Source organism: Myotis brandtii, unplaced genomic scaffold, assembly GCF_000412655.1.
Source record: "Myotis brandtii unplaced genomic scaffold, ASM41265v1 scaffold521, whole genome shotgun sequence".
In the NCBI taxonomy this organism is placed as follows: Eukaryota; Metazoa; Chordata; class Mammalia; order Chiroptera; family Vespertilionidae; genus Myotis; species Myotis brandtii.
In genome coordinates, this window is record NW_005369870.1 from 4,063,060 (window position 1) to 4,087,361 (window position 24,302).

General features: G+C 45.8%; 2 protein-coding genes across 7 annotated transcripts in view; one reads left to right on the plus strand and one right to left on the minus strand.

Annotated features, from left to right (window-relative positions):
- Window positions 1-14,441, plus strand: part of TP53BP1 (tumor protein p53 binding protein 1) — a 96,569-nt gene extending 82,128 nt beyond the window's left edge. For 2 of the 4 annotated variants that reach the window (XM_005877546.2, XM_005877544.2), the window contains exons 19-28: window positions 1,474-1,745; window positions 2,351-2,500; window positions 2,797-3,227; window positions 6,026-6,217; window positions 6,602-6,817; window positions 8,241-8,456; window positions 11,836-11,930; window positions 12,611-12,810; window positions 13,565-13,710; window positions 14,085-14,441. In XM_005877546.2, the coding sequence (XP_005877608.1) occupies window positions 1,474-1,745; window positions 2,351-2,500; window positions 2,797-3,227; window positions 6,026-6,217; window positions 6,602-6,817; window positions 8,241-8,456; window positions 11,836-11,930; window positions 12,611-12,810; window positions 13,565-13,710; window positions 14,085-14,272 (2,106 nt within the window). In that variant the 3' untranslated portion in view covers window positions 14,273-14,441. Of the gene's footprint in view, window positions 1-1,473; window positions 1,746-2,350; window positions 2,501-2,796; window positions 3,228-6,025; window positions 6,218-6,601; window positions 6,818-8,240; window positions 8,457-11,058; window positions 11,178-11,835; window positions 11,931-12,610; window positions 12,811-13,564; window positions 13,711-14,084 lie in introns of those variants that run through there. The other 2 variants (XM_005877543.2, XM_014548735.1) reach the window with 2 other exon arrangements.
- Window positions 14,442-15,123: 682 nt separating this feature from the next.
- TUBGCP4 (tubulin, gamma complex associated protein 4) overlaps window positions 15,124-24,302 on the minus strand; it is a 49,976-nt gene continuing 40,797 nt past the window's right edge. For all 3 annotated transcript variants that reach the window (XM_014548746.1, XM_005877558.2, XM_014548747.1), the window contains 7 exons: window positions 23,498-23,605; window positions 23,061-23,199; window positions 20,391-20,568; window positions 19,728-19,862; window positions 17,715-17,831; window positions 16,957-17,096; window positions 15,124-16,116 (listed from right to left, as the gene is read on the minus strand). In XM_014548746.1, coding sequence (XP_014404232.1) covers window positions 16,104-16,116; window positions 16,957-17,096; window positions 17,715-17,831; window positions 19,728-19,862; window positions 20,391-20,568; window positions 23,061-23,199; window positions 23,498-23,605 — 830 coding nt within the window. In that variant the 3' untranslated portion in view covers window positions 15,124-16,103. The remainder of the gene's footprint in view (window positions 16,117-16,956; window positions 17,097-17,714; window positions 17,832-19,727; window positions 19,863-20,390; window positions 20,569-23,060; window positions 23,200-23,497; window positions 23,606-24,302) is intronic.

Genomic DNA, 24,302 nt, shown 5'->3' on the forward strand with positions numbered 1-24,302 from the left:
GACAGGGTTGAGTGTTGGGTTAAATTTCAGATGTCCTCGGGGAAGAGTTAGTAGGCATTTGCATCTGAGAGTTTGGAGCTGAGTGATCATTGCGTTGTGGACAGTCAGGTATTGGGTCTGATAAGACTAGCCAGGGAAAGCATAGAAGGGTGGGAAAGGAATGGCCACAGAGTCTTGGAAAATACCAACTTTAAAGGAATAAACTGAGGGAGAGGAACCCAAATACAAACATAAATTGAAGTAGCCAAAAGGGTAGAATGAAAGGAAGAGAAAATGACTTACAGATTCTAAAGGAGAACATATTTTCAAGAAGGGAATGGTCCAAAATATTTATTTAGTCAACTCATAGCTTTATTTAAATGTGTGTTCATACTGTCTCCCAGAGAGATCGCAAACTCTCTGAGGGAAGAGTGTATCTTCTAAATATATATATATATTTAATCCTCACCCCAGGATTTTTTCCATTGATTTTTAGAGAGAGAGTGGAAAAGAGAGGGAAAGACAGAGAGAAATATCAATGTGAGAGAAACACATCGATTGGTTGCCTCCTGCATGAGCCCTGACCAGGGCCTACGGGGAGGAGCCTGCAACCAAGGTACATGCCCTTGACCAGAATTGAACCTGGGACCCTTTGGTCCGCAGGCTGACACTCTATCCACTGAGCCAAACCGGCTAGGGCTATTTTTTGACAGTACAATAATGCACTAGAGCAGAAAGGCAGATGTGCAGCTCCTGTCAGTAATTTCTCAGTCCTGTGCCATGGGGGACATTGATGATTGGTTATAGAACCTTCTCCCATAAGCCTGGGAATTAGCCTTGGAAGGCTGCTTAAACTGGGCTCCAGGCAACCACTATCAGTCCATCAAAGTAGGCATGTGAGATAGTCATTTTGACATTCCTGTCCTCTAGATTTCTGAAAACTCATATATTTTGATTATCTTTTTTATCTTAATTTTTAAAATAGTATTGTTGAAAGGTAATATAAAACTCCTAATCTCAAAAAAACAGGTAATGCTACCCACTGCTAATCACGTACCAGAACGGCTCCCAACCACTAATTTTCCTTCTCTGACTACCTACCTCCTTCCTTACCTGCCTTTCAGACAGGGACTTACCTCTTTCCTCTGGGTAAGAAGCACTGCTGTTTCTTGGTAGCCAAAGGTTGTGAATTTGTCCAGTAAAAAGATAATTAACAGTTCAGGATAGAGGTCTCTTTTTTCCCACCTTTATTTTTTATATTTTTTATTGTGCTATAATGTATTCTCTGTAGAATGCGTAGATCTTATTCAGTTCAGTGGTTTTTAACAGTTATATGTAACCACTATTCTAAACAAATGTAGAACATTTCCATTATTCCTGATTTCCATCTTTCTGAATTGAAATTTCTTGCCATCTCTAGGATTTTCCATCCATCACATTAGCATTATGTTATTGTGGTTTCTTTTAGCTTTTGTATCCATTTCTTCCTTGCAGGAGACTGAAGAGCCAGTTGTAGAGTGTCGGGAGTGTGAATCTGAAATTTCCCCTTCAAAGACTGGGGGCTCCTCAGGGGACCTGGGGGATATCAGCTCCTTTTCCTCCAAGGCGTCCAGCTTACTCCGCACATCAAGTGGGACGAGTCTCTCAGCCATTCACAGCAGTGGCAGCTCAGGGCGAGGAGCCGGACCACTCAAAGGGAAAACCAGCGGGACAGAACCCGCAGATTTTGCCTTGCCCAGCTCCCGAGGAGGCCCAGGAAAACCGAGGTGCAGACAGGGTCCCCAGAGAGAGAGCCACAGCAGGGGCAGGGTTGCGGACATTTTAAATATCACAGAAAAAGGGGAGTAATGGGAAACCCCATCCTCCATCTAGGATAAATGGACTCCTTTTCTCCTCGTGCGTTCCTGTCCTATTTGGGGTTGGCTGGGAGGTAGACCTCCTTAGAAAAGGTGGAAAACCAGGTGGTGGGACTTGGACAGCGCTGGCATGTGCTCCTGCCACCCCCATTTCCTGCAGCCTACGAGTGTTTCGATTGGGAATACAGAAAGTTCGGGGTAGTGGCCCAACTTGACACATCCCCTCGCTTTTTGTTCCCTGGGCAGAGGTCCAGAGCCTGAAGTAGAAGAGAAGGCAGGGCAGAAACGGGCTGTTTTTGAGGGCAGCAGTAGGAAGCTGTGTCGGGAACAGACGTGCGAGGAGGAGGATTCCTGTACTTGTCCACATTCCCACCCCCAGCTGGTACTTTGGTGGCGGGTACGGACCAGCTTCCTGCTGCCCTGGAGGCCCGGCATGTAGTCTGAGGGCCAAGGGGAGCTTTGGGGAAAGGATTCAGTAGCAGGTGCCATCAGACTAACCTGTCTTCATTCTCTAGTCCTAGAAAAGGGGTCAGTCAGACAGGGGCGCCAGTGTGTGAGGAGGATGGTGATGCAGGCCTTGGCATCAGACAGGGAGGGAAGGCTCCAGTCACGCCTCGTGGGCGCGGGCGAAGGGGCCGCCCGCCTTCTCGGACCACTGGAACCAGGTACCCGGGTAGTGTGAGATATACTTAGTCTATGACTTGCTTAGAAAAAAAGGGCGAAGAGAGAAGAGAGGGGATTAGAGAGTATGTGGGGTGTCAGGAGGGAGAAGAGGGACCCACACTGACTGGGGAGTGGGCAGGGATCAGAGTGAGGCCCCTGAGAGAGCAGGCTTATGCCTGTGATGGGTTATCAAAGAATGGGCTGAAGAGACCCATGGACGAAGGAGTGGGAAGATTGCTAGTCAAGTATTCTCTCTTCTTATTCTCACTGCCTTCTCCTATCTCTTATTTCTTATTAGAGAAACAGCTGTGCCTGGCCCATTGGGCATAGAGGACATTTCGCCCAGCATGTCGCCAGATGATAAGTCCTTCACCCGTATCGCGCCCCGAGTGCCAGACTCCACCAAACGCGTAGACACGGGTGCTGGTGCTTCACGCCGAAGTGACTCTCCAGAGATTCCTTTCCAGGCTGCTGCTGGCCCTTCTGATGGCTTAGATGCTTCCTCTCCAGGCAATAGCTTTGTAGGGCTCCGTGTTGTGGCCAAGTGGTCATCCAATGGCTATTTTTACTCTGGGAAAATCACACAAGATGTCGGAGCTGGGAAGTATAAATTGCTCTTTGATGATGGGTACGAGTGTGATGTGTTGGGCAAAGACATTCTGCTGTGTGACCCCATCCCGTTGGATACGGAGGTGACGGCCCTCTCGGAGGATGAGTATTTCAGTGCAGGTAATAAAAGAAGCCTCTGCAGAGATTACTGCTCCGGGGCAATCCTCTCCTGCCAGAAATTCTGTTCTTGCAACACTGGTTAATTGCACTGTTGGCTTTTTTGTTGTTCTCCGTTGCTTATTTTTGAATAAACTTGTTATTGCACTGGTTACTTGCACCATTGGCTTTTTTGTTCTCCGTTGCTTATTTTTGAATAAACTTGTTATTTTGGAATAATTCTGTATCTACAGAAAATTTGCAAAGCGCAGGGTACTGATAGTACAGAGTCCCCATATATTTCTCACCCCTTTTTCAACTTTCTCTTAAGTTAGCATTTGTCAAGACTAAGAAACCAACCTTGGCTTATTACTATCAACTAAATTGCAGACTGTATGTGGGTTTCGCCAGCTTTTCCACGTCCCTGTCTGTCTGGGGATCCAGTCCGGGATGAGCACCACATTGCATTGGGTCCTCCGTGTCCTGCGATCGCCTCTCAGCTGTGACAATGTCGGAATCTTTTCTTGTTTTTTATGACCTTGACAGTTTTGAGGAGTACCGGTCAGGTATTTTGTAGAAGATTTGGGTTTGGGTTTGTCTTATGTCTTTTTCCTGATTAGCTTGGAGTTCGGGTTTTTTAAAAGAACGCTGCAGAGGTGAAGTTCCCTGTTCATCACATCGCATGGGGGAGGTGGGTGCGTGACCACCACAGGCCGTCAGTGGTGCCTTAACCTTCAGCCCTGGGGCCAGGTGGTATTTGCAGGTTCCTCCACCGTGAAGTTAGTGCTTTTCCCTTTCCGTTCTCTGTTCCCTCACCGGTGACTTTTAAACTTACTGCCCGCCTTGCTGGGAACGTAGTAGGTGAGTGTGGCAAATACATTGAGATGCTTTTGCTGAAGAAGAATTTTTTAGTGCCTGCACACCCACCACTTGCTTTCTGGTTTGGACAATGTGCCTTTTTATTTTCAAGTGGCCAGTCCCTGTACTAGTGATAGTGAGAGATTTATATTTGTTATGAGTTTCGTGTGCCAGTTCTTTGAATATCTTACCTCTTTTCTGTGAACTAAGTTGGAGATACATGTTGTATTGACTTTGTCATTTGAAATCATCCTTTCTGGGGATTTTTTTGGAACATGAATTAGGATATAATAGGCAAAAATGCCCCCCGACTGAAATCTCTCCAGACTCTTGTGGTTTGAACTCCTGAGTAGTTGGTGTTTGCCCCTTTACTTCAGTGTTAAATGGGCCACTTCGCCTTCGAGTTCTGGCTAACACTTAGCTCTCTGTGGCATCAGTTTGTAGCACATGGGTTGAGGTCTTTTTTGACCTGTGACTTACAGTTTGTATCAGATGCATTCCTTCTTCTTTCAGGTGTAAAGCCACTCTTGGAGCCCACATTTGGCCCTCGTAAGATAGAGACGCTTCTGTGTCAGAGTGAATTATGGATCAAGGGTGGGGATTCTGTGTCCCATTTATTGAGGCTGTGCATAATGTCAGCACTGGTCTGCTGCTAGTTCTAGCTCTTCATTTGTGTGAAGTATATTGTTGGCCTTGGACTTCTTTCTGCTTTTGAGGGGATCTTTGTGATTTATGTGGTGATAGAGATTTAAGCCAGGAGATGAACAGGCAGGAGAGAGAGAGTGATTCTGTGGCACACATAAAGAGAGAACCACAGCCTGTTATCTCCTCTGTACTAATATTTTTTTCCTTGTGGCTTAGGTCTGGGTTTCTTTTAGTCATTCATTCAAGCATAGGCTAGCGAAGAGAACAAATGGATCTTTCTGTTTGTGGGAATGAAAAACTGTTTATATTAATGCCCTGGTTTTATATATGTGTTGTGTTGTGTGTGTGTGTGTGTGTGTGTGTGTGTGTGTGTGTGTGTGTGTATGTATAAATTATTTATTGCTTGATAGAGGGGAGGGAATATTATCTCTTTCATAGGATTGGAAATGGATCTTGCCAAAGATTATGCACTTAGTGGTTGCAGAATTGGGCCTAGGTGCAGGTCCCCTCAATTGTAGCCCAGTTTCCTTTATACCCCACATTGCTTTTCTAACTAACCTAAAGGCCTTACCTTTAAGTTCTGAATCAGCAAGAGCAGGAAAGTAGATAATCGGGAAGTAAGATTAGGCAGGATTTATTTTTTTCTTTGTTCTATCTTTATTTTGATTTTGCTACACTGACATAAACACATAGACACATGCTCTCTCTCTTAGAGTGATGTCATCTTTCACCTATAGCTTAAGAATGATTACTCAGCCTTGAAAGAAGCCAAGAATTAGTAGGCTATAATGGGATAATTAAGAAACCACATGCCATTTCATTTCAAAAACCATTTAAACACCTACAAACCATGAAGGCAGGCTTTAGGAAGATTTAATTTATCTTCACCTGAGGACATGTTTTTCCACTAGAGAGAGAGAGGAAGGGAGAAGGAGAGAGAGAAACATTAATGTGAGAGAGAAACATCCATCTGTTGCCTCCCGTATGTGCCCTGACCAGGGATTGAACCCACCACCCTTTGGTGCACGGGACGACGCTCCATCTAAATGAGCCTCACCAGGGCTAGGAAGCTTTATTTCATAACTAAAGGGTTCCTTCTGCTGGGAAACTTTCCACGTCCCGATGTCAGGGTCCTAGCTACATATGTCCTAAGTGGTGGGATTTGAGATTGACAACTGGGATTTTGTTAAAGCGTAACTTCAGCCCACTGTTGGATCACCTGATTCCCGTACTTAGCCTGTTCTGCGAAGCAAGGCCTTGGTGAGGGGTGCTGGGCAGCCGAAAACAACAGCCAGCTTCTTCATGTTTTCCTCGCCCAGGCGTGGTGAAAGGGCACAGGAAGGAGTCTGGAGAGCTGTACTACAGCATTGAGAAAGAAGGCCAGAGGAAGTGGTACAAGCGCATGGCTGTCATCCTGTCCTTGGAGCAAGGAAACAGACTGAGGGAGCAGTATGGCCTTGGCCCTTACGAGGCCGTGACGCCGCTCACCAAGGCAGCAGATATCAGCTTAGGTGAGACCCGTGCCTCTGGGCTCCTGTGTGTGGGAGGAGTGGCTTCTGGAGCATCCAGCAATCTCCCATAGGCCTTACTGTCCCCTGTGGCTGATGCCATGGCGCCGAGCCGTCCTTTTCTGGAGCCACTGCCTGTCTTTATTTCCGTCCCAGGACCGAATGGTCAGTCGTCAGGTTGTGCTGGCCCCCCAGTTCTGTTGGGGAACACACACGTGTCAGTCATGGCAGAGATGGAAACAGGAAGGATGGTGGCCTTGAAAGGCCTCTGCCCCGGGGGAGGCTGGTGAAAGGTCACGGCGGTGTCTGAGTCAGGCTCTGCCCATCTTCTTGGAGCTCAGGCCTTAGATGGAGAAGTTGACCGACCTTTGGCTTATCCTGTCACAGATAATTTGGTGGAAGGGAAACGGAAACGGCGCAGCAACATCAGCTCCCCAGCCACCCACACTGCCTCCAGCAGCAGCAGCACGACCCCGACCCGGAAGGTCACGGAAAGCCCGCGTGCCTCTGCCGGAGCTGTCTCGGGCAAAAGGAAACTCATCACCTCTGAAGAGGACCGGTCCCCTGCCAAGCGAGGCCGGAAGTCTGCCGCTGTGAAACCTGGTGAGGCTCCCCGGCCTCCTCCCTCCTCCCTCAGACCGTGGCCCAGTGCCAGGCCAGCTGCTGCAGAGAGGGAGCTGGATGGGAGGCACTGTCTCCTCTGTCCTGGCTCCAGAGTTGGAGGCCCTCACCAGCCCACGGGTGCCCCTCAGACAGCTTTCTGCATCCCCTCCCCCACTTCCCAGCAGAGTGCAGTGGGGGTGGATAGAGACAGTCTTGATCGGAAACATCCGTTGACTTCTCTGTAGGTTCTAGGAGGGAAAGGAGAAATACTGAGTTTTAAGCAGATTCAAAATAGGTGACATTTCACCTCTTCAAAAAGGTTGACATCAGTCTTCGGTCTGATCTCTTCCTTTCCCGGCACCATCTTCTACCTCTGGCAGCTGCTCCCTTCTCACCTTCAGGCCCTCAGGCCTGCATCTCCCCTCTCCCGACGGTCCCTCAGACAACCCGCTTCAGCCCTTCATGCTTCTTATTGACAGAGTTCACCCGGCTGCTGCTGACTGGGCCTCTGCTGGGAGGCAGCCCAGCCTCTGTGGGGTGCGGGAGGCAGAGGTCCAGGCCTCAGCGCCTGCCCGGAGGGAGCTCAGTCCGCAGAGGAGGAAGTTGATGGTGGGTTCATGGTCCTGGCAGCAGAGCTGCTTTTGCTTCCTGTGTATTTGAGTTGTGTCACCTCCGCATCTGTTAACACCTCTGCTGAGCTTCAGGGTGTGTGAAGCAGGGGCGCAGTGCTGCATACATATCACCTCATAGCATCCCCATGAGGGGCAGGCGCTAGCGTTCCCCTTCCAGTTAAAGCACCTGAGGCACAGAGAAGTCTTCCGAGGTGATCCAGAGTTCAGACGCAGGCCAGCTGGCTTTGAAGTCCAGGCTCATACGTGCTCCGTCACCCTGTGCTCTTGCTGCTGGTTTTATTTTAGGGAGGCATGACCTGTCTGTCATCTTAGCCTCCTAATGAGCCTACGATTCAGCTTCTCCAAGTCAGGTACTCATTTTCTTCAAGGATTTATTGGGTGCACTCGGAGCATGGGTGTTCCGGGAGTCCTGCACTGGCTGGGTCACTTCCCTCCCCCCAGGTGTTGGAAACTGGCACAGTTGAAGCAGGCTGTTTTGATGTGGCTCCATCAACGTGTAAAAAATACATTCACTACCAAGTATTCTATGCACCGTTTTGGTGACATCAGGGTTTATCTTTTGGGGACATTTCTTGGTAATAAAAAAGTGGATTCATTTATGAAAACAATGTATACATTGTCACGACTGTGTAAAATATATAAGTAAGTTTTGCATGCTGAGTTTTGTTCTAGGTTGTTGGCCATAGGAATGAATGGTCTTTGGTGAAAAGTTCATCAGGGCATTCCTACCCACCCGTCATGCCCTGGCCATGGTTTATATCCATTTGTAACTCTGCCTCTGTCTCTCTCAGGTGCGGTGGGGGCAGGAGAGTTCGTGAGCCCCTGTGAGAGTGGAGACAACATGGGGGAGCCCTCCACCCTGGACGAGCACAGAGGGCCTTTGCCTCTCAACAAGACCTTGTTCCTAGGCTATGCCTTTCTCCTTACCATGGCCACCACAAGCGACAAGCTGGCCAGTCGCTCCAAACTGCCAGACGGTCCTTCAGGAAGCAGTGAGGAAGAGGAAGGTAAGGCCCTAGGGAGACCTGGGGGCTCTGCCACCTGCACCTCCTCATTTCCATTCACGTTATGTGCCTGGTGGTCCCCAGCCGTCTGTAGAGGAGGCAGGACAATTGGCAACTGGGGCCTTGGTCAGGAAAAATTAATATAACCCTGATTCTTGGTTTATAGACTATTTTCACAAAATTCTCCTTAGTAAGTGGTTTCTCAAAACAATTCCTGTTAGGCAGATGGGAGATAGATCTTTTCATCTGTTTTACAGATGAGGAAACAAGCTTGGAGGTTAAATAACTGCTTTCTGTCCACAATAATGGTAGGTTTGGGACTAGAACCCAGTGTTCATTCTATCCACTACAGTCATCCAAGACAGGCTTCTGGATCCCCGTCTGTGTTCTAGGGACAACTGCCAGAGGAAACCCACATGGGGGCAAGTTCATTTCTTGAGGTCTGTGTAAGACTGGGAATATGGGGTGCCCAGGGCCCCGGGTGACTTCAGAGAAACTGCTTCTAGGCCTTTCAACTCCTCTTCCTCTCTTCAACCTTAAACTAAATCAGTACGTTGTATTTCTGTGTTGTCTGCTACTTAGGGTTGGAGTGAAGGCTTCAGTGGGGAGAGGTAAAGTTATTTCAACTGTCTGTGTGTGATCTAGGAGAGGAAATGGACAGGTACAAATGTATATAACTTAATGTAAGTAATTGGCGGCAGTATCTGAATGTAGCTGTGAAAGCTCAAGGTCCAAGTGGAATGATGTTTTCTAAAGGTTCAAGTTCTGGCTAATGTTGAGTCTTACAAAAGGGAATCAAATTAGGGAACCTGGTGATGGTGAGATAGCACCACTGCAGGTTTGTGATGGTTGGCATTTCAGGTGTGTGGGTGACTCTTTCCTAATTAACCAAAACTGTGTCTTAGCAACTGCAGCCGCGTGGGCTCTGCACAGGGACGTGGGAAGGGTGGTCAGGAAGTTGCAGTTAAGGTTTATGCTCTGGAAGGTGCTTAAACAGAGTCGTCAGTGTATAGGCTGTCAGGTGTGGGAGTTTCAAGGTTAAGTATATACTAAGCCTCGTTTGTCAGACAGAAGTCAGGTAGGTACAATGGGAGATAAGGTGTGTGAGGACTTTCCTAGCCAAGAATGTGGTTTTACTTGGATCATAAGTCCCTTGAGGATTCTGAGAAGAGGTTTGTCATGGCATCAAAAGTGTTTGTGGTCTTGCTTTATTTTGCTTTCACAATATTACTGGACTTTAGTTTTTATTCTCCAACACACTCCTCAACCCTTCCCTGGACCAGGACTTCACAAGGCAGCTTTGTAGATGTTTTATTTGTTGGTATATCATGGTCAAGAAAGCTAGTTTTGGTATGAATTGCGACTGTCCAGTTCCTTAAAAACCTGTGAGCCTGTGTGAGATCTTATAAACTCAACCCATAAAAACCCCTTCTATTCTCCCTTGCTGGGACAGCAAATGTTTTTAATCCCATCCTGTAACCAAGAGTGAGGAGAGGGAGGCCTTGTGTAAATGAGGAGGAATTTGGACAGTTTTTTAGAGGGATCGCCAGGTTTCTCATGGAAATTGTGGTCATGGTGCAAATGTCTGCTTTATGTTGCTCTTTCATCCTTGGACATTCCCCCACCTGTACCAAAACCCTTGATCTTTTTGGCATAACAGAATGTCTAGAGGTTCCTCAATCTCAAGAAGCCTAGAGACACCTGCACTAAAATGACCCTCTGTAGTAGTTTTCAAAAAACTATGTGATATGTTTTGCAAATAAATGGGAATCTCTTTGATGCCAGGAGCTCAGTAAAATATTTGAATTTAACTTGAGACATTTATTAAATAGCTAAGAACATTGAACCCTGTCTTGGTAGGTGGCATTCCATTGGGGACCCATCAGCCACAGGGTGTGACTCGAGTTGGTTTTATTTAGAATCTTTATCCTTGATTTAAATGAGGGGATTAAAAACCTATTCATTTTAGCCTCTGGTTGGGCAGGGTCACTTAAATCCAAACGAATTCAGAAACATTAGAAAAATGGACTGCCTAGACCTAGGTAATATTTGATCACACAAATGCAAGGAAATACGAGTGGTAATTAAACAGGTCAAGGCTAGACACAGTGCTGGGTTAAGCAGACGTAAAACAGAAGTCCTGAGAAAAGTAAAGGACCTCCGCGGGGACTCGGCAGTGGAGTGGTTGGCACTGAAAATGTGACATGATATATTCCGATGGGTCAAAGGACAGTGACAAAGCTGAGAAGTACTCCTTTTAGAATTTCCAGTATTCTTTCATTTTGAGAAAAATGTGGAGAATGCTGAATCAAGAAAAGAGCAATAAAAGTGAATAGGCTGGCCAATCAGACCTACTCAAGGTGTAGAGGCCCGAGTTTGGGGAGCTCCAGCAGGCAGGGCGGGCACCTGAGGGGGAGCCATCGCTGCAGGGGTCTGCTGGGAAGGGGAATGGTCTTGGCATTGAACTTCTATGCATTTGGTTGGGGTTTTTATTTGTGATAAGTATGTTGGCACTTAATTTCACAGAAACCCGAATTAACTAAAATCTCTAATGTCTTGCTTTTTTCTTTTTTTTTAATGTGTTATTTATATATGAGAGGAGCAGATGACAAGAAAACAAGCTCAAATTAGATATTTGGTCAAAAGAAGCGATTTCTAATTGCCTAGGGTCATTACAACTTCAGCCTCATCTCTCATAACTTCTACTTCACCCTCAAGACTGTAGAGCAGTCATTGATGTTCAGTGTCCTGAGGTACTTCAAGATCATCAAAGGTAGATAGTTTTCAATAAAAAGGTTGAACAGGATTTTCGGCTAATCTTCACTTAATCTTTTAAATTTTAAAAACCCTACTTTGAGCATTCTGGTTCATCAGTGTTTTAGTGCACAAGGGGTAAAACAGCTGAAGGGAGAATTGGAAGGCTTTGTTATAAGAAGTGCTAACTAGCTATTCTCCACCAAAGGCAGAATTAGGACAACGGGCGTAGTTTGAAGGAGACATAGGGCAGACATGAGGAAGAGCTTCCTGATGGTGAGGTTACTCACACTGGAACGTGTCACTACGGGAAGTGATTGCGTCCATCCCCCATCAACAGTCTGATGACTCTGTCTCGGTGCAGAAATGCTCGATGTTTGTAGGTCTGGGACCTACCTCCGTTCTCATCTTCCCTGCCCCTCCTGTTGTCCTTTTGGCAGCACTTTATGGGCCTCAAGACAGATCTCTTTCTGAGCCATGGGGAAGCCCTTGAGCCGTCTTTGGGATATAGTGCTCTGGAGATAGCTGGGGAGGCAGAGGGGGCAGTAAGAGGCAGGCATAAAGTAGCAAATAAGAAACCAACTAGTAGTAATTGTTATCTTGGTTGTCTGTTTGTTTTTATATATAGAATTTTTAGAAATTCCTCCTTTCAACAAGCAGTACACAGAATCCCAGCTTCGGGCAGGAGCTGGCTATATTCTCGAAGACTTCAATGAAGCTCAGGTGAGGAGTTTCTTTGTGAAGCTTCCCAGGGCGCAGTGATGGAGAGCACCTGCTGCACTGAGAAGAGGCCCAGGAGGGACAGTAGCCAGAGATTTCAGGAACTGGGAAACGGCCAAAAGGTTGTTGCATAAAATAGAATTTTTACTGTGTACAAGGAAGAGAAGTTAGAGTCTTGGGTTAATCTGTTGGGACAAAGCAGATTAAAATTTGTGTTTAATAGAAATCCTTGTTACAATGTTTCTGATCCTTTGCCTGAAATGCTGGATACATGGAGTTAGGTTGTCCCTTCAGGATTTAGGCCCCCAGAAAGCTGCAGGTGAGGCAAGGAGAGCCCCTGGGCCTTTCATTGAGGAGAGACCTTGGGCAGGACAGGCTCAATCATAATTTGGATCCTTGAACCATATGGGGTTACAGGGGGCTGACCTTTCACGCAGTGGAAAACGTACATGTAACCAGTCGAATCCTCCCCCTGGATTCCCAAGAGCAGAGTTGACCTTTGAACACGGATTTGAACTGTGTGGGTCAATTGAAAAAATCCGTAAGTGGACCCATGCCATTCAAACCCATGTTGGTCAAGGGCAGCTGTATTGGGTGTTCAGATCTGTTCTCCATGACATGGACTGTTTGGGGGCTTTGCATAGACATCACCAGACCCATCAGTTCTTCTCCTTTTCTTCCAGTGTAACACGGCTTACCAGTGTCTCCTGATTGCCGATCAGCATTGTCGAACCCGGAAGTACTTCCTGTGCCTTGCCAGTGGGATTCCTTGTGTGTCTCATGTCTGGGTCCATGACAGTTGCCATGCCAACCAGCTTCAGAATTACCGCAATTATCTGCTGCCAGCTGGGTACAGCCTTGAGGAGCAGAAAATTCTGGATTGGTGAGTATTTAAGAGCCCACCTAGAATGGTGGAAAGGAAGGCAACAGCTTCGGGAGGACAAGAATCTAGAGAGTAAATATTTCTAGAAACTGGAATGATCACACGATAAATTACAGACTTTGAATAGGTTTGAGATTACTTAAGCAGTTCACCTAGTTTACTTCCTTAGGGTACACTGTTTAGAGACCTTTTGAAAATGTGTGAGCATTTCCATGTCGGTTCAATATTCTCAACCTATAAGGTTAGGGGACTAAGTTTTAAGTAAGGCACTTAAAAATGTACTAGTAGGCTTAGGTCATAGCTGGTTTGGCTCAGTGGATAGAGCATTGGCCTGCAGACTGAAGGGTCCTGGATTTGATTCTGGTCAAGGGCACATACCCAGGTTGCGGGCTCGTTCCCCAGTGGGGGGCGTGGAGGCAGCCGATCAATGACTTTGTTTCATCATTGATGTTTCTGTCTCTCCTTCTCCCTTCCTTTCTGAAATCAATAAAAAAATTTTTAAAAAGTAGGCTTAGGAGCATGATTTGGCTTATTCCTGGGCCCAGGACAAACATGGAAATGGAAGGGGTGGATTAGAAGACCACAATCCCAGAGAATTGTTCACAGAAAGAGGGAAGGAGTGTGGTGCCCAGATGCAGGGGTTTCTAAAGCATCCAGATGTACCTCAGTCCCTTCGTAGAAGGGCTGTTGTTATTATCTATCATGCGAAGACTCCTTCCAATTCCAAGGTGCTGTGTCTCTGCCTCCTTCATAGGCAACCCCGAGAAAACCCTTTCCAGAATCTGAAGGTACTCCTGGTTTCAGACCAACAGCAGAACTTCCTGGAGCTCTGGTCTGAGATCCTCATGACCGGGGGGGCAGCCTCTGTGAAGCAGCACCATTCAAGTGCCCACAACAAAGGTACCTGGAAAGAATGTGTGTGTGGTTGTTGCTCCAAGGATATCCTTAGACCCATAGCAGTGAAGCCTTGTGGTCTGTCTCAGTCCTGATGATAGCTACACGGGTAAGGTTAACCTAAGAGAAGCAAAGCACCACCTTCAAGGGGTGAGCCAACATGAGTGAAGCACTGGGCTGTGCGTGCTCCGATTGGTGTCCAGTGGTGCATTTGCTAAACGTTTCTGTAAGGTCTGCATTCAGGGATAACTTCACATTTGGTTGTGATCAGTAGCACGCTGTGTTTGACATACAGGGTTTTAGTTTGGGCACATCTGGCTTTTTAATGGAGGGTTAAATTGAGTCTCCTTTCCTTGTTCACCTTCCCCTGCTTCCTGCAGATATCGCTTTAGGGGTCTTTGACGTGGTGGTGACGGACCCCTCGTGCCCGGCCTCGGTGCTGAAGTGTGCGGAGGCATTGCAGCTACCGGTGGTGTCACAAGAGTGGGTGATCCAGTGCCTCATTGTGGGGGAGAGAATTGGATTCAAGCAGCATCCAAAATATAAACACGATTATATTTCTCACTAAGGATACTTGGTCTTACCGGTTTTATTCCTTGCTGTTGTGGAGATTGTGTTTTAACAAGGTTTTAAATGTGTCTTGTGTGTAATTGGATTCTTTGCATGGATCTTGTATATAGTTTTATTTGCTGGACTTTTATGATAAAATAAATGTTGAATCTCTTTGGTTGTAGTAACTGGGATTTCTTCATCCACTTCTTTGAGCTTAATCTCAGAAGAAGCAGTAAGACAAACAGTACCTTCTCTGTGGTTTTCAATAAGCTTGTTCACTGTAGGAGGACAGCCAGGCAAGGAAAATAGCAAGGAGTGACTTTTAAGTTTTCTGTAGCTTCACTGTCAAAAGGTCATCCTGGGATGTCTAAAATTCACTATATCTAAAAAATAAATTTTACAGTAGGTCCAGGTTAATAGTTGTGCCAAAAGTTGAGTGAAATTCAGCATAGTTCTGAGTTTCCTGGCAATTAAAAAATATCTGTCTTCTTAGAGTTGCACTCAGCAAACTGACCTGTGGGTACTGTGTTCTCAGAGCTAAAAGGCAAAAGGACCAATTGCTGTGAATGAGCAGTGACTTTCTTCAGGGATCAACACGAGAAATAGTGACAACAACTTGGAAACGTTATAGGTACTAGTCACAGGTACTAAATTTCATTACTATCGTCACAGATGCTGGAGGTTGTTCCTTCCCTACCCGGAGCATCATCCCTGTTGATATCTTCGATCTGTAAAATGGGGGCCAAAAATATTTTTTCTGCCAAATAGTAAACATTTTAGGTTTTGTGGGCCATTTCGTGTGTCACAGCTACTCACCTTTGCCATGATGGCATGAAAGCAACCACAGACCATGGGTAAACGAATGGAGAGGGTGTGTAACAGTAAAGCTTTATTTATAAAAACAGGCGGCAGGCGATGGTCTGCTAGCCCCGGCTCCAGGGGCAGCAGTGGAAGAGGTCATCTTTAGCTGAAATTGCAGGGAATAAGGGTGGTAGAGTATGTGGTAGATGAAGATGTGAGGACCAGACTGAGTGGCTACAAACTGAAGCCAGAATACTGCATTCTTTTTTGGTTTAAAGGAAATTATTCGATGAATATTTATTTTCATTCACAATGATATAAATATTAGTGATTACTAGTGATGGTTGGGCTCCTAAAATGGGATAATTCTAATTTTCAGTATGTGAAATCTAACAATTTGACCTCATTTTTTTTTTAAGGAACTTTTTCTTTGTTAAACAATACTTTAAATACATTGTCAATAGCTAGTTTTGTCCTTTTACCAGTCTGAAATAATTGGAAGTTATTGGTAAAATTCTTCAGATTCACAGTTTTGAAAATCCTTAAGGATGGAACAGTCTCTCTTACCTGGTGCCTTCCTGGCTCAGTGGTAACATCCAGCAGCTGACCTATTTGTAAATATAATTCCTTTTTCACACTGGCCACAAATATTTCACTTTCTGATATGTGATTACTTTCTGCTGTGTTTCTTGCAGCTTGAACAGTACTTAGGCACATAGTAGGTGCTCAGTAAATGAACTTATCTGACAAATGTCCTCAATGGAATGGACCTTGCATGGTCAGCAGAGGGAGAGTTGATGCCACATGTCCTCCTTTGTGGGCAAGTTCAGAACTCCCTAAAGGGGGCAGACCCTTCCACATGGGAACAAGGGAAGGATCTGTACTCTTGAATGTTCAGTAATCGCTTCTAGGGCGAAAGGTAGAGCCATCTCAGTAGTTTGCAGATATTTGGTGAGTGGCTAGAGAATGGGATATTGGTTTTGAGTCTTCTGTTAAAGGCGGAACGCAACGGGGATTTGTTATTTTAGTTTGTGAACCAGAAATGTTCACATCCCGAAACTAGAAAAAAAGGAGAAAAAGGAAACACCTCATTAAACATGCTTTGCTAAGATTTTCTTCACAGAAATATGAATCAGGGTAACTTGTGATCTAGATAATGTCATCTTAAAACTCAAAGTTTCTCTGACTCCTGCTAAAATTGCTTAGGAAAATATGCTTGACATTTCAGAGAGAGAAAGGAGAATCAAGTGCTTTTTAAAATGGGACAGACCTGAGTGAGACCAACAACCACTGCAACGCAGTATTAGATTTAAGAAGTTTAGAGTTAGCAGGGGCGATCCTCTGCTTGCACAGACTCGGAAGCTGCACAGCTAGTTAATGTCAGAACTGGGAACTGAACCCATGCTGCTTCCCAGCATGGCAATACACAACCTAGCCAAGAACTTAAAACCCATCTCAGCCTAGGAGTTTAGTCTTTTACTATGATGATGACTTTCACTGGGAAATATCCATTAAAATTATTAAAGATGATCAGACACAGCCCTCTCTCTCTCTGAGCCTTCGTTTCCTTGTTTATAAAATGAGGATATATGGATTAGAACAGGGGTGGGAAGCCTTTTTTCTGCCAAGGGCCATTTAGATATTTATATTATTTGCAAGCCAAACAAAATTATCAGCTTAAAAATTAGCCTGCTATATTTGGTCAAACATTTATCTCACGTCTAATGCCTTGGCAGGGCCAGACCAAATGATTTTGTGGGCCTTATACGGCCCACGGGCCAGACGACCCCATCCCTGGTTAGGTAATAGCTAAAGCCTGCTTCCAGCTTTGGAATTCTACAACTGGTCTTATAAAAGCCACATACATAGTCCGCTGAGTTCCCCAGGGGTTGTTCCTACCTGCCCAGAGTTCCACCAGCCTGGGTGTAGTATTTGTTATAATCTAGTCGTAACAGTAGTTGAGCCAAATCCGAGTTGATTTGATGATTACGGACACTGGAGAGAATCTTGAATAGGAGTGAAGACTGACGGCTAAAGCCCTGCAGAGAGAAGGACTCAAGTTGCCATTCCTCTTGACTCACCAACTATCCATGTGGAGAGGGGACGGGCTGTTCCTTGGGAAAAGCCCTGCTCAGAATTCTATGGCACCACCTGGCCTTCCCACATGCCCCTTTCTCTTAGCTCCTGAAATGCCTTCGTAGTGCTGAGTCCACAGAACTCGGACTTCCTATGGAAGTCCTCTCATCCTCAGTAGGAACTTCGTAGCCAGCTTCAAATTAATATGTTCTGTCGTGTACTGGGGCTGTGGAGAGCCTGTGCGTTTTGTTACAGGAGATCATTATAATCTCCGTGAGATAGAGAGTCGGTTGAAGGAAGTAAGGAGCCTGGCCATGAGAGAGTGAGAGCAAAGCCGATGCCTATTGGTGGGCTGAATAAACTATCCAGGGCTGACCTATTTTTGAATGCCGAGGCAGCACAAAATTACCTGCTTCAAAATCAACCAGTAACGTTTTAAATTTGTAAATCTTGTCATTTATTTCTGTGTGTATGTATGGGGAATGCTTTATTGCCTCAAAGGGAAAGATATGGTTCCCATTGGCAAAGCCATCTCTATCCTTTGGACAGGGCTGCCCACTGCCACTGGCCAGGCCACTCACCTTCACCAGGATGCGTAGCTGGGCGACCCCACGTTCATCCAGGGGGCCCAGGTTCTGACTGACCAGCGAGCAGAAGCTATGGCAGAGATCTAGAATTTCATTCAGGCAGTGAAACACCTATACAGGAAACAAGGTTGGCATTAGGAAAAAGGAGATCTGTGAAATTAAACATTTTGGAAAATCTAAGAACTAACTTACTCTCATGCTCCCACATCTGACCTTAGGAGTGAGAATGTCATGTGTAAGTCCTGCCAACTACTCCAAACGCAACACGTGTAAAACAAACCCCTTCCTGGCAAAGATGCTATTGCTCTCTTAGTCGCCCCTGCACAAAACCTCCACACTAGCCAATTAAACCAACCAGTCACCGTTTCATGGACCCACCGTGCGTGCTCCTGCCTTGAGCTTGGCTTTCAGTGTTGCTCCCTGTGCCTGGGACACTCTTCTCCTAATACCAGGCCCTGCTCCTCAGTGGAGCGCTTCCTTCCTACTGTAGCCTTTAGTGACCCCCTAATTCTCTCTCCTCTATATTATCTGTACTATTCGGTTCGTGTTTGTTCAGCCCATCTATGTTGTTACTGATTTGTGTGTGTATGTATGTCCTGTTTCTCCAACTAGATTGTGAGCTCCTTAAGGGCAGAGCCATGACTTATACCTCTTTGTATCCCTAGTGCCTTGCATACAGTAAGCACTCAATAAATATTCAGTGATGACTACCTGCTCTGAGAGTCTGCTTTCCCCAAGGATGCACTCATGCCATACAAAGACAGCATACCTGTCACAGTGGTTCTTGGTGGCTTTCAATTCACAGAACCCTTTGGAGTGTATTTACATGACTCACTCCCTTAGTGCAGCAACATTAACAGCCCCAAACCAGGACAAAGAGGAGTCTGCAGTGCTTGTGGTGTGGCACAGCTCACATCAGAGATAAAGGGTAACCGTTACAGTATAACCTACAAAAGGTCATTTCAATCTTTTTTTTTTTTTTTTAATTCTGGAATTAGAATCAGCTTGTGAGCTTTAAAAAAAATATTTGTACCACCTGTCCGGCGTGGCTCAGTGGTTGAGCGTCGACCTATGAACCAGGAGATCACACTTTGATTCCTGGTCAGGGCACATGCCCTGGTTGTGGACTCAATCCTCGGGGTGAGAGGGGGGGCCTGCAGGAAGCAGCCCATCAGTGATTCTCTCTCATCATTGATGTTTCTATCTCTCTCTCCCTTCCTCTCTGAACTCAAGAAAAAAATATTTTAAAAATAAATACTGGTACCTGGGTCCCACTCCAGGGACTCTAATTTAAGTGCTCTGGGCCTCGTTTTTTAAAGTTCCCAGGTTCCCATGTGGATCCAAAGTTGAGAATAACTTCCCTGAAGGAGACATACATACATACATACATATGTGTGTGTACATATATACACTCATATACATGGAGAGGGAGACACTCACGACTCCAGTTGTCTGTGAAAACAACTTTCAAACACTGATTGATCCTTATCCAAAGATTTCTAAACTTGGACCAGTGGCTCAGTTGGTTAGAGCATCATCCTGAAATACCAAGGTTGCAGGTTCAATCCTCGGACAAGGCACATACAAGAATCAGCCAGTGAATGCATAAATAAGTGGGACAACAAATCATTGTTCACCTCTCTCTCTCCTCCTTCCCCCCTCTTGCTAAAAAGAAGTCAATACTAGAAAAGTAACTTCTATATGCTTTTTGTTGGTCTTTCTGTGGTGTCAGAAAGGTTTTTTAAATTTCTTGAAATCCTTCCTTCTGAGGGTTAAACCCATATTTTGTCATCTATATATAGCTGCTCACCACACCCTATGATATATTTAAGAGATGCAAAGACATTTAAGTTCCCTTTTAACATTCCCTTTCATTTTGCTTTATAAGTTGTTAAAAATGGAGGGTAAACAATTACTTAATGATAGTCCCATATCCTGGCAACTCCAAGTGGCTAAGGAGACATTCAAGCTAGAAGCAGTCTGAGAAAACCAATCAGTCCTACTTACAGGTTTCAACAAGATAAAGGACTGAGCCAGCAAATTGCTTAGGAAGTGGTCGTGAGCCAATCGAATGCTTTCAAAGTCTCTGGTAGAGTTGATTTGATGAAGCAGCTGTGAGAACTGAGACTCCAGCACATCTACCTGGTAGACAGTTACACAAATAATTACAGCAGCTTGCATATTCTGAGCACTCAAGGACAGTAATGCCTGACAGGAAGACACAGAAGCTCCCTGCCCCCACCCATCTTTCTCCTATCGAAACCACTTTAAGGCTGACCAAAGACACCCTTAGAGAACCAGCCTTGTAGAAAGTTATCTGCCTAATTCTTCAGCCTCCAGTCTTGGCAGATTCCCCACCTGACTGCCTGCCCCAGCCCAATCCCCTCCTGCCACACCCCCTCCACTGACTGACTTGGTTATGTCCTACAGGATTCCAGAAGTTACAGCAAACTAAAAATAATGGCCAGGTCAACAATAAATACTGCACTGTTGATAGGACCCTAACCCCTCTTTTTCTTTCATTTATTTTCACTTTCCTCAAAAATGCCCCCAAGAAACAAGCCCATTGATAAAATCGTGAATTTTCTCAAACCCCAGTGTTTCACCAAACTCCTGCCAACGTCCCGGACTTCTCTTTGTACCCCTTCCTTCTCCTCCGTCAGCACAGACCTGGAGGTAATACTGAAGATTGTCCACCAGGAAGGCCATGTGATTTCTCAGGCGCCACTTGACTGCGTCGGTCTGGTTGGATTTGAGGTGCTTGCGCTGCATCTGCAGGGCCCAGCAGTGCTGCAGTTCAGCTTGTACCCGGCGCACACTCAGTAAGTACTTGAAAACTACGTTGTACCTGGGACAGAAACACCAGGCTATGCAAGGTGAAAACTTCACTCCCCGCCCCATCCCTCGACAGACCCCAGCACTTTGTGCCACCTGCCCCTCCCCAAAAAGGCAAGAAGGAAATAAGAATGGCTAGAGATGGGGACAAATAAAATTATTTGATGGACTGTTACATAGCCATAAAGTGAACTTCAGCTGTACAACACAACAAAACGACTCCCAGTAATATTATCATTTTGAATAAAAAGGTAAATCTCAAAAAATTACATAGTATAGTCTTATACCCTTTTTTATAGTGTTTAAAACAACTACATAGGAAAAAGTATATACTTTGGGGGAATATATTTAGATGTTATAAAACTAAACATAGATATGTGATAGAAAACATGGAATTTAGGATAGTGGTCGCTTTGGGATGCGGGAGGCAAGAGGGCAGGACTGGGAAGGACCACATAGGTAGATGGAAATTATTGTCAGTGTTCTAGTTTTTGTGCAGGGAAGTGGTTTTATGATGCGCATGTGTGTGTGTGTGTGTGTGTGTGTGTTTGAGTGAGAGTATGTGTGTGAGAGAGTGTGTGTATGTGTGTGAGAGAGAGTGAGTGTGTGAGTGAGAGTGAGAGTGTGTGTGTGTGTGTGTGTGTGTGAGTGAGTGAGAGTGTGTAAGAAAGAAGAACCCCTGGTCTTTCAAGGACCCATAGGAAGAGTATGTTAGGATCCAAGGATTTTGGTTAATATGATTCTCTGTCCCTGAAGCCCAAAGAGAAGATAAAGTTGAGGGCTCCCCTCATTGAGATCCCCTGCAGCAAGCTCAGGGGCTAACTGCCTATTGCTGAACCCTGTACGGAGAAGACACATGGGATGAGCAGCTGATTTCTGGTGGAACTGCGTATATTTACCTATTCTAGGTAGGCGTGCAGAAGACAATCCAATTCCATTTGGTTTTTTAAAAAATTACCTATTTCTAGTGGAACAACATATTGAAAATAGTTCACCTTGTTTGGATTCTGATTTGAGTAAACCATAGAAAACATTTTTTAGATAATTGGGGGAATTTCAATGTGGACTGGATATCAGACAAGAGAGAATTTTATTGGGTATAATAATGGCATTGTGGTTGTGCTTATAAACATCTTTTGAATTGCATAATGACAGTGAATGACATGTCTGGGATTGCTTTATAGACTCCAGCAAAAAAAACCCACACAAAATAAGTCCCATAATGTTGCTGGTTACTGAAGCTGGATATGTGTACATGGGAGTTCACTATAGTCCATAGGAGATTTTCAAAATAAGAAGTTTAAAAATACCTCTGAGTTTGATTTCTTTAAGGGCATATCAAGTGAGGAGGTGAGCGGACCGTGGGGCTGTGGGCTCTGAACCTGCCACAGAATCTCCCCCGCTGAACAAGCCTTATCTTTTCCAGTTTATGTCTAATCTCTCACTCTAAGCTTCTCTACCCAAAAGTAAAGCAGGTTGTGAACAGGAAGAGGGAGGAATAGAGAGGCCCTGCTGTTCATTTGTTTCCCCTACTAGCCTGAGCATGACCACGTCCATCCTCCAGCCAGGCCAGGGGCCAGCGGCAGAACCTGTCACAGGATTTGGGATATTCCTGAAACGGCTTGGGGATGGATTTCAGAGGCCATCACCAGTCAAATATGCTTCTGCTTCCTTTCTCTAGGCAGCGGTTCTCAACCTGTGGGTCGCGACCCCTTTGGCGGTCGAACGACCCTTTCACAGGGGTCGCCTAAGACCATCCTGCGTATCAGATATTTACATTACGATTCATAACAGTAGCAACATTACAGTTATGAGGTAGCAACGAAAATAATTTTATGGTTGGGTCACAACATGAGGAACTGTATTTAAAGGGCCAGAAGGTTGAGAACCACTGCTCTAGAGCTCTAGGCTCCCTCTGGTTCAGGGATGTTAGGTCCTGATGAAGCTGAGCAACAGCACTTGGCAGGCTCTCAGGGTAAAGACCAGGTGGATCCAAGAGTCTTCCCACCTGGAGTGACGCCCCTTCACTCCACCCCCAGCGGGCTGGGCTGCCCCACTGCCTCTCCCTGGGGATAAGGAGGTGATCTTCTCCAGTGGCTAAAGTCCACAGCAAACGCTCGAGCTTAGAAAGTCTTCCCAGTAAATAAATAGTCACAGAAGTCAAGGAGGAACTGGGTCAGCCTGAGGGATTACCCAGGGCCAGGCCCATGTGGGGCAGGGACTGCGTGTCCCAGGGGTCAAACTGCTTGTTTTGGCATTAAAAACGCACATGAACCTTTCATAGTTTTAAGGGTTTGACCCTCCCTCTCATTCCAGTCCCCACCACTCCCCACTTCTCAGGTCAGTGGCTTCACTTACTGTTTTCTGTGCAGCCCCTCAAGGCATCTGAGTTGAAACCTCTGATTTACAGGGTGGCTACTGTTCTCCCACCAATTCTATTCCTGCTTCCTTCCCTTGGAAGTAAGGTGGGTCTTAACAACCTGCGAGAAACTTGGAAATACTCACTTTTCCAGGACAGCAGGTGTGAAGAGAATGTGCAGTGGCCATTGCACTTTGTAGGAAAGACCTAGGGCTGCCCAGCCCGATGCAGGGGCTTCCCGAGGAGAGGTTTCCCGGGGAGGCCCGTCCCTGGCCTGAGCAGCATCTGTCAAGAAGAGGAGGAAGGATGTCTAGATTAGACTTTAATCTAGAACTAGAGATCAACGGCGAGTAGCATTCAGGAAATGAGTGCTCCCTCAGCCCGCAGTGTCAGAAGCACAAAGGGGACTTGCAGAGGCAAGGAACTGTTCGTGTGAAGTTCTCTTAGGAGGTTTTTATAAAATGTGAACTAGCTGGTTTCTAAGGTCCAAAATGCTATGGCTTCTGTGGAGGTAGGTGGAAGCAGAGGTAGCAGAACTGATGATGAGCAGCAGGAACAGAAAGATGTACAACAGAATGCCTACCTTTGTGCTCCTTCCCATGGTACTCAATCGTCAAGTGCAGCAGAGGGAGGAGGTTGTCATCGTCTAGCAACACCTTGTGTGCTGACTGCTGGAAGGCCACGTTCACGTCTGCAAGAAAGAACATGGGCTGACATGGGTGCTTGGCTACATAACAAACCCAGACTTCCGCTTCCCACCTCCCCCAGCTGCCGAAAACAAACAGTAGGATGCAATAGACGTCGGTTGCTTTTGCCTGACTAGCATGCGTTCCTCCTCCTCTTGCTGGTAACAGCATTCTGATTTTCCTTGGAGAATCACCCTGCCCAGGGTAATCCATGCAGTTCCAGTGGGGTTGACAATACCTGATCCTAGGGGCTGGCAGGGGACTCGGCATGATCAAATGGAATATGATACTCTACCTTGATATACTATTTTGTTTAGGGGTCTGAACATGACCCAAGCCAGGCCAATTAAGAGGCTTTCAGATGCTGAGTGAGTACAGCTGTGTGTGTGTGCGTGTGTGTGTGTGTGTGTGTTTTTCACTGGAGGCCATCCTGCCACCATACAGAACAGGCCTGTCTGAGAAGAAAGGCAGAGGTAAAGATGGAATGATACCAAAACCTGAAAGTGTCATATGAGCCATTAGCTCAAACTCAGCCTAAAGCCATCATACTTCTGACCTTTTCAGTCATAAGAATCAATAAATTATTTTCTCCTCTTTAAGTGAGTTTGAATCGGGTTTTCTGATATATGCAACCAAAAAAGTCCTATATAAGTGTAGTGGACATCTATTGTTTTATAGAGCTAGAAAAATAGTAACTCTGTC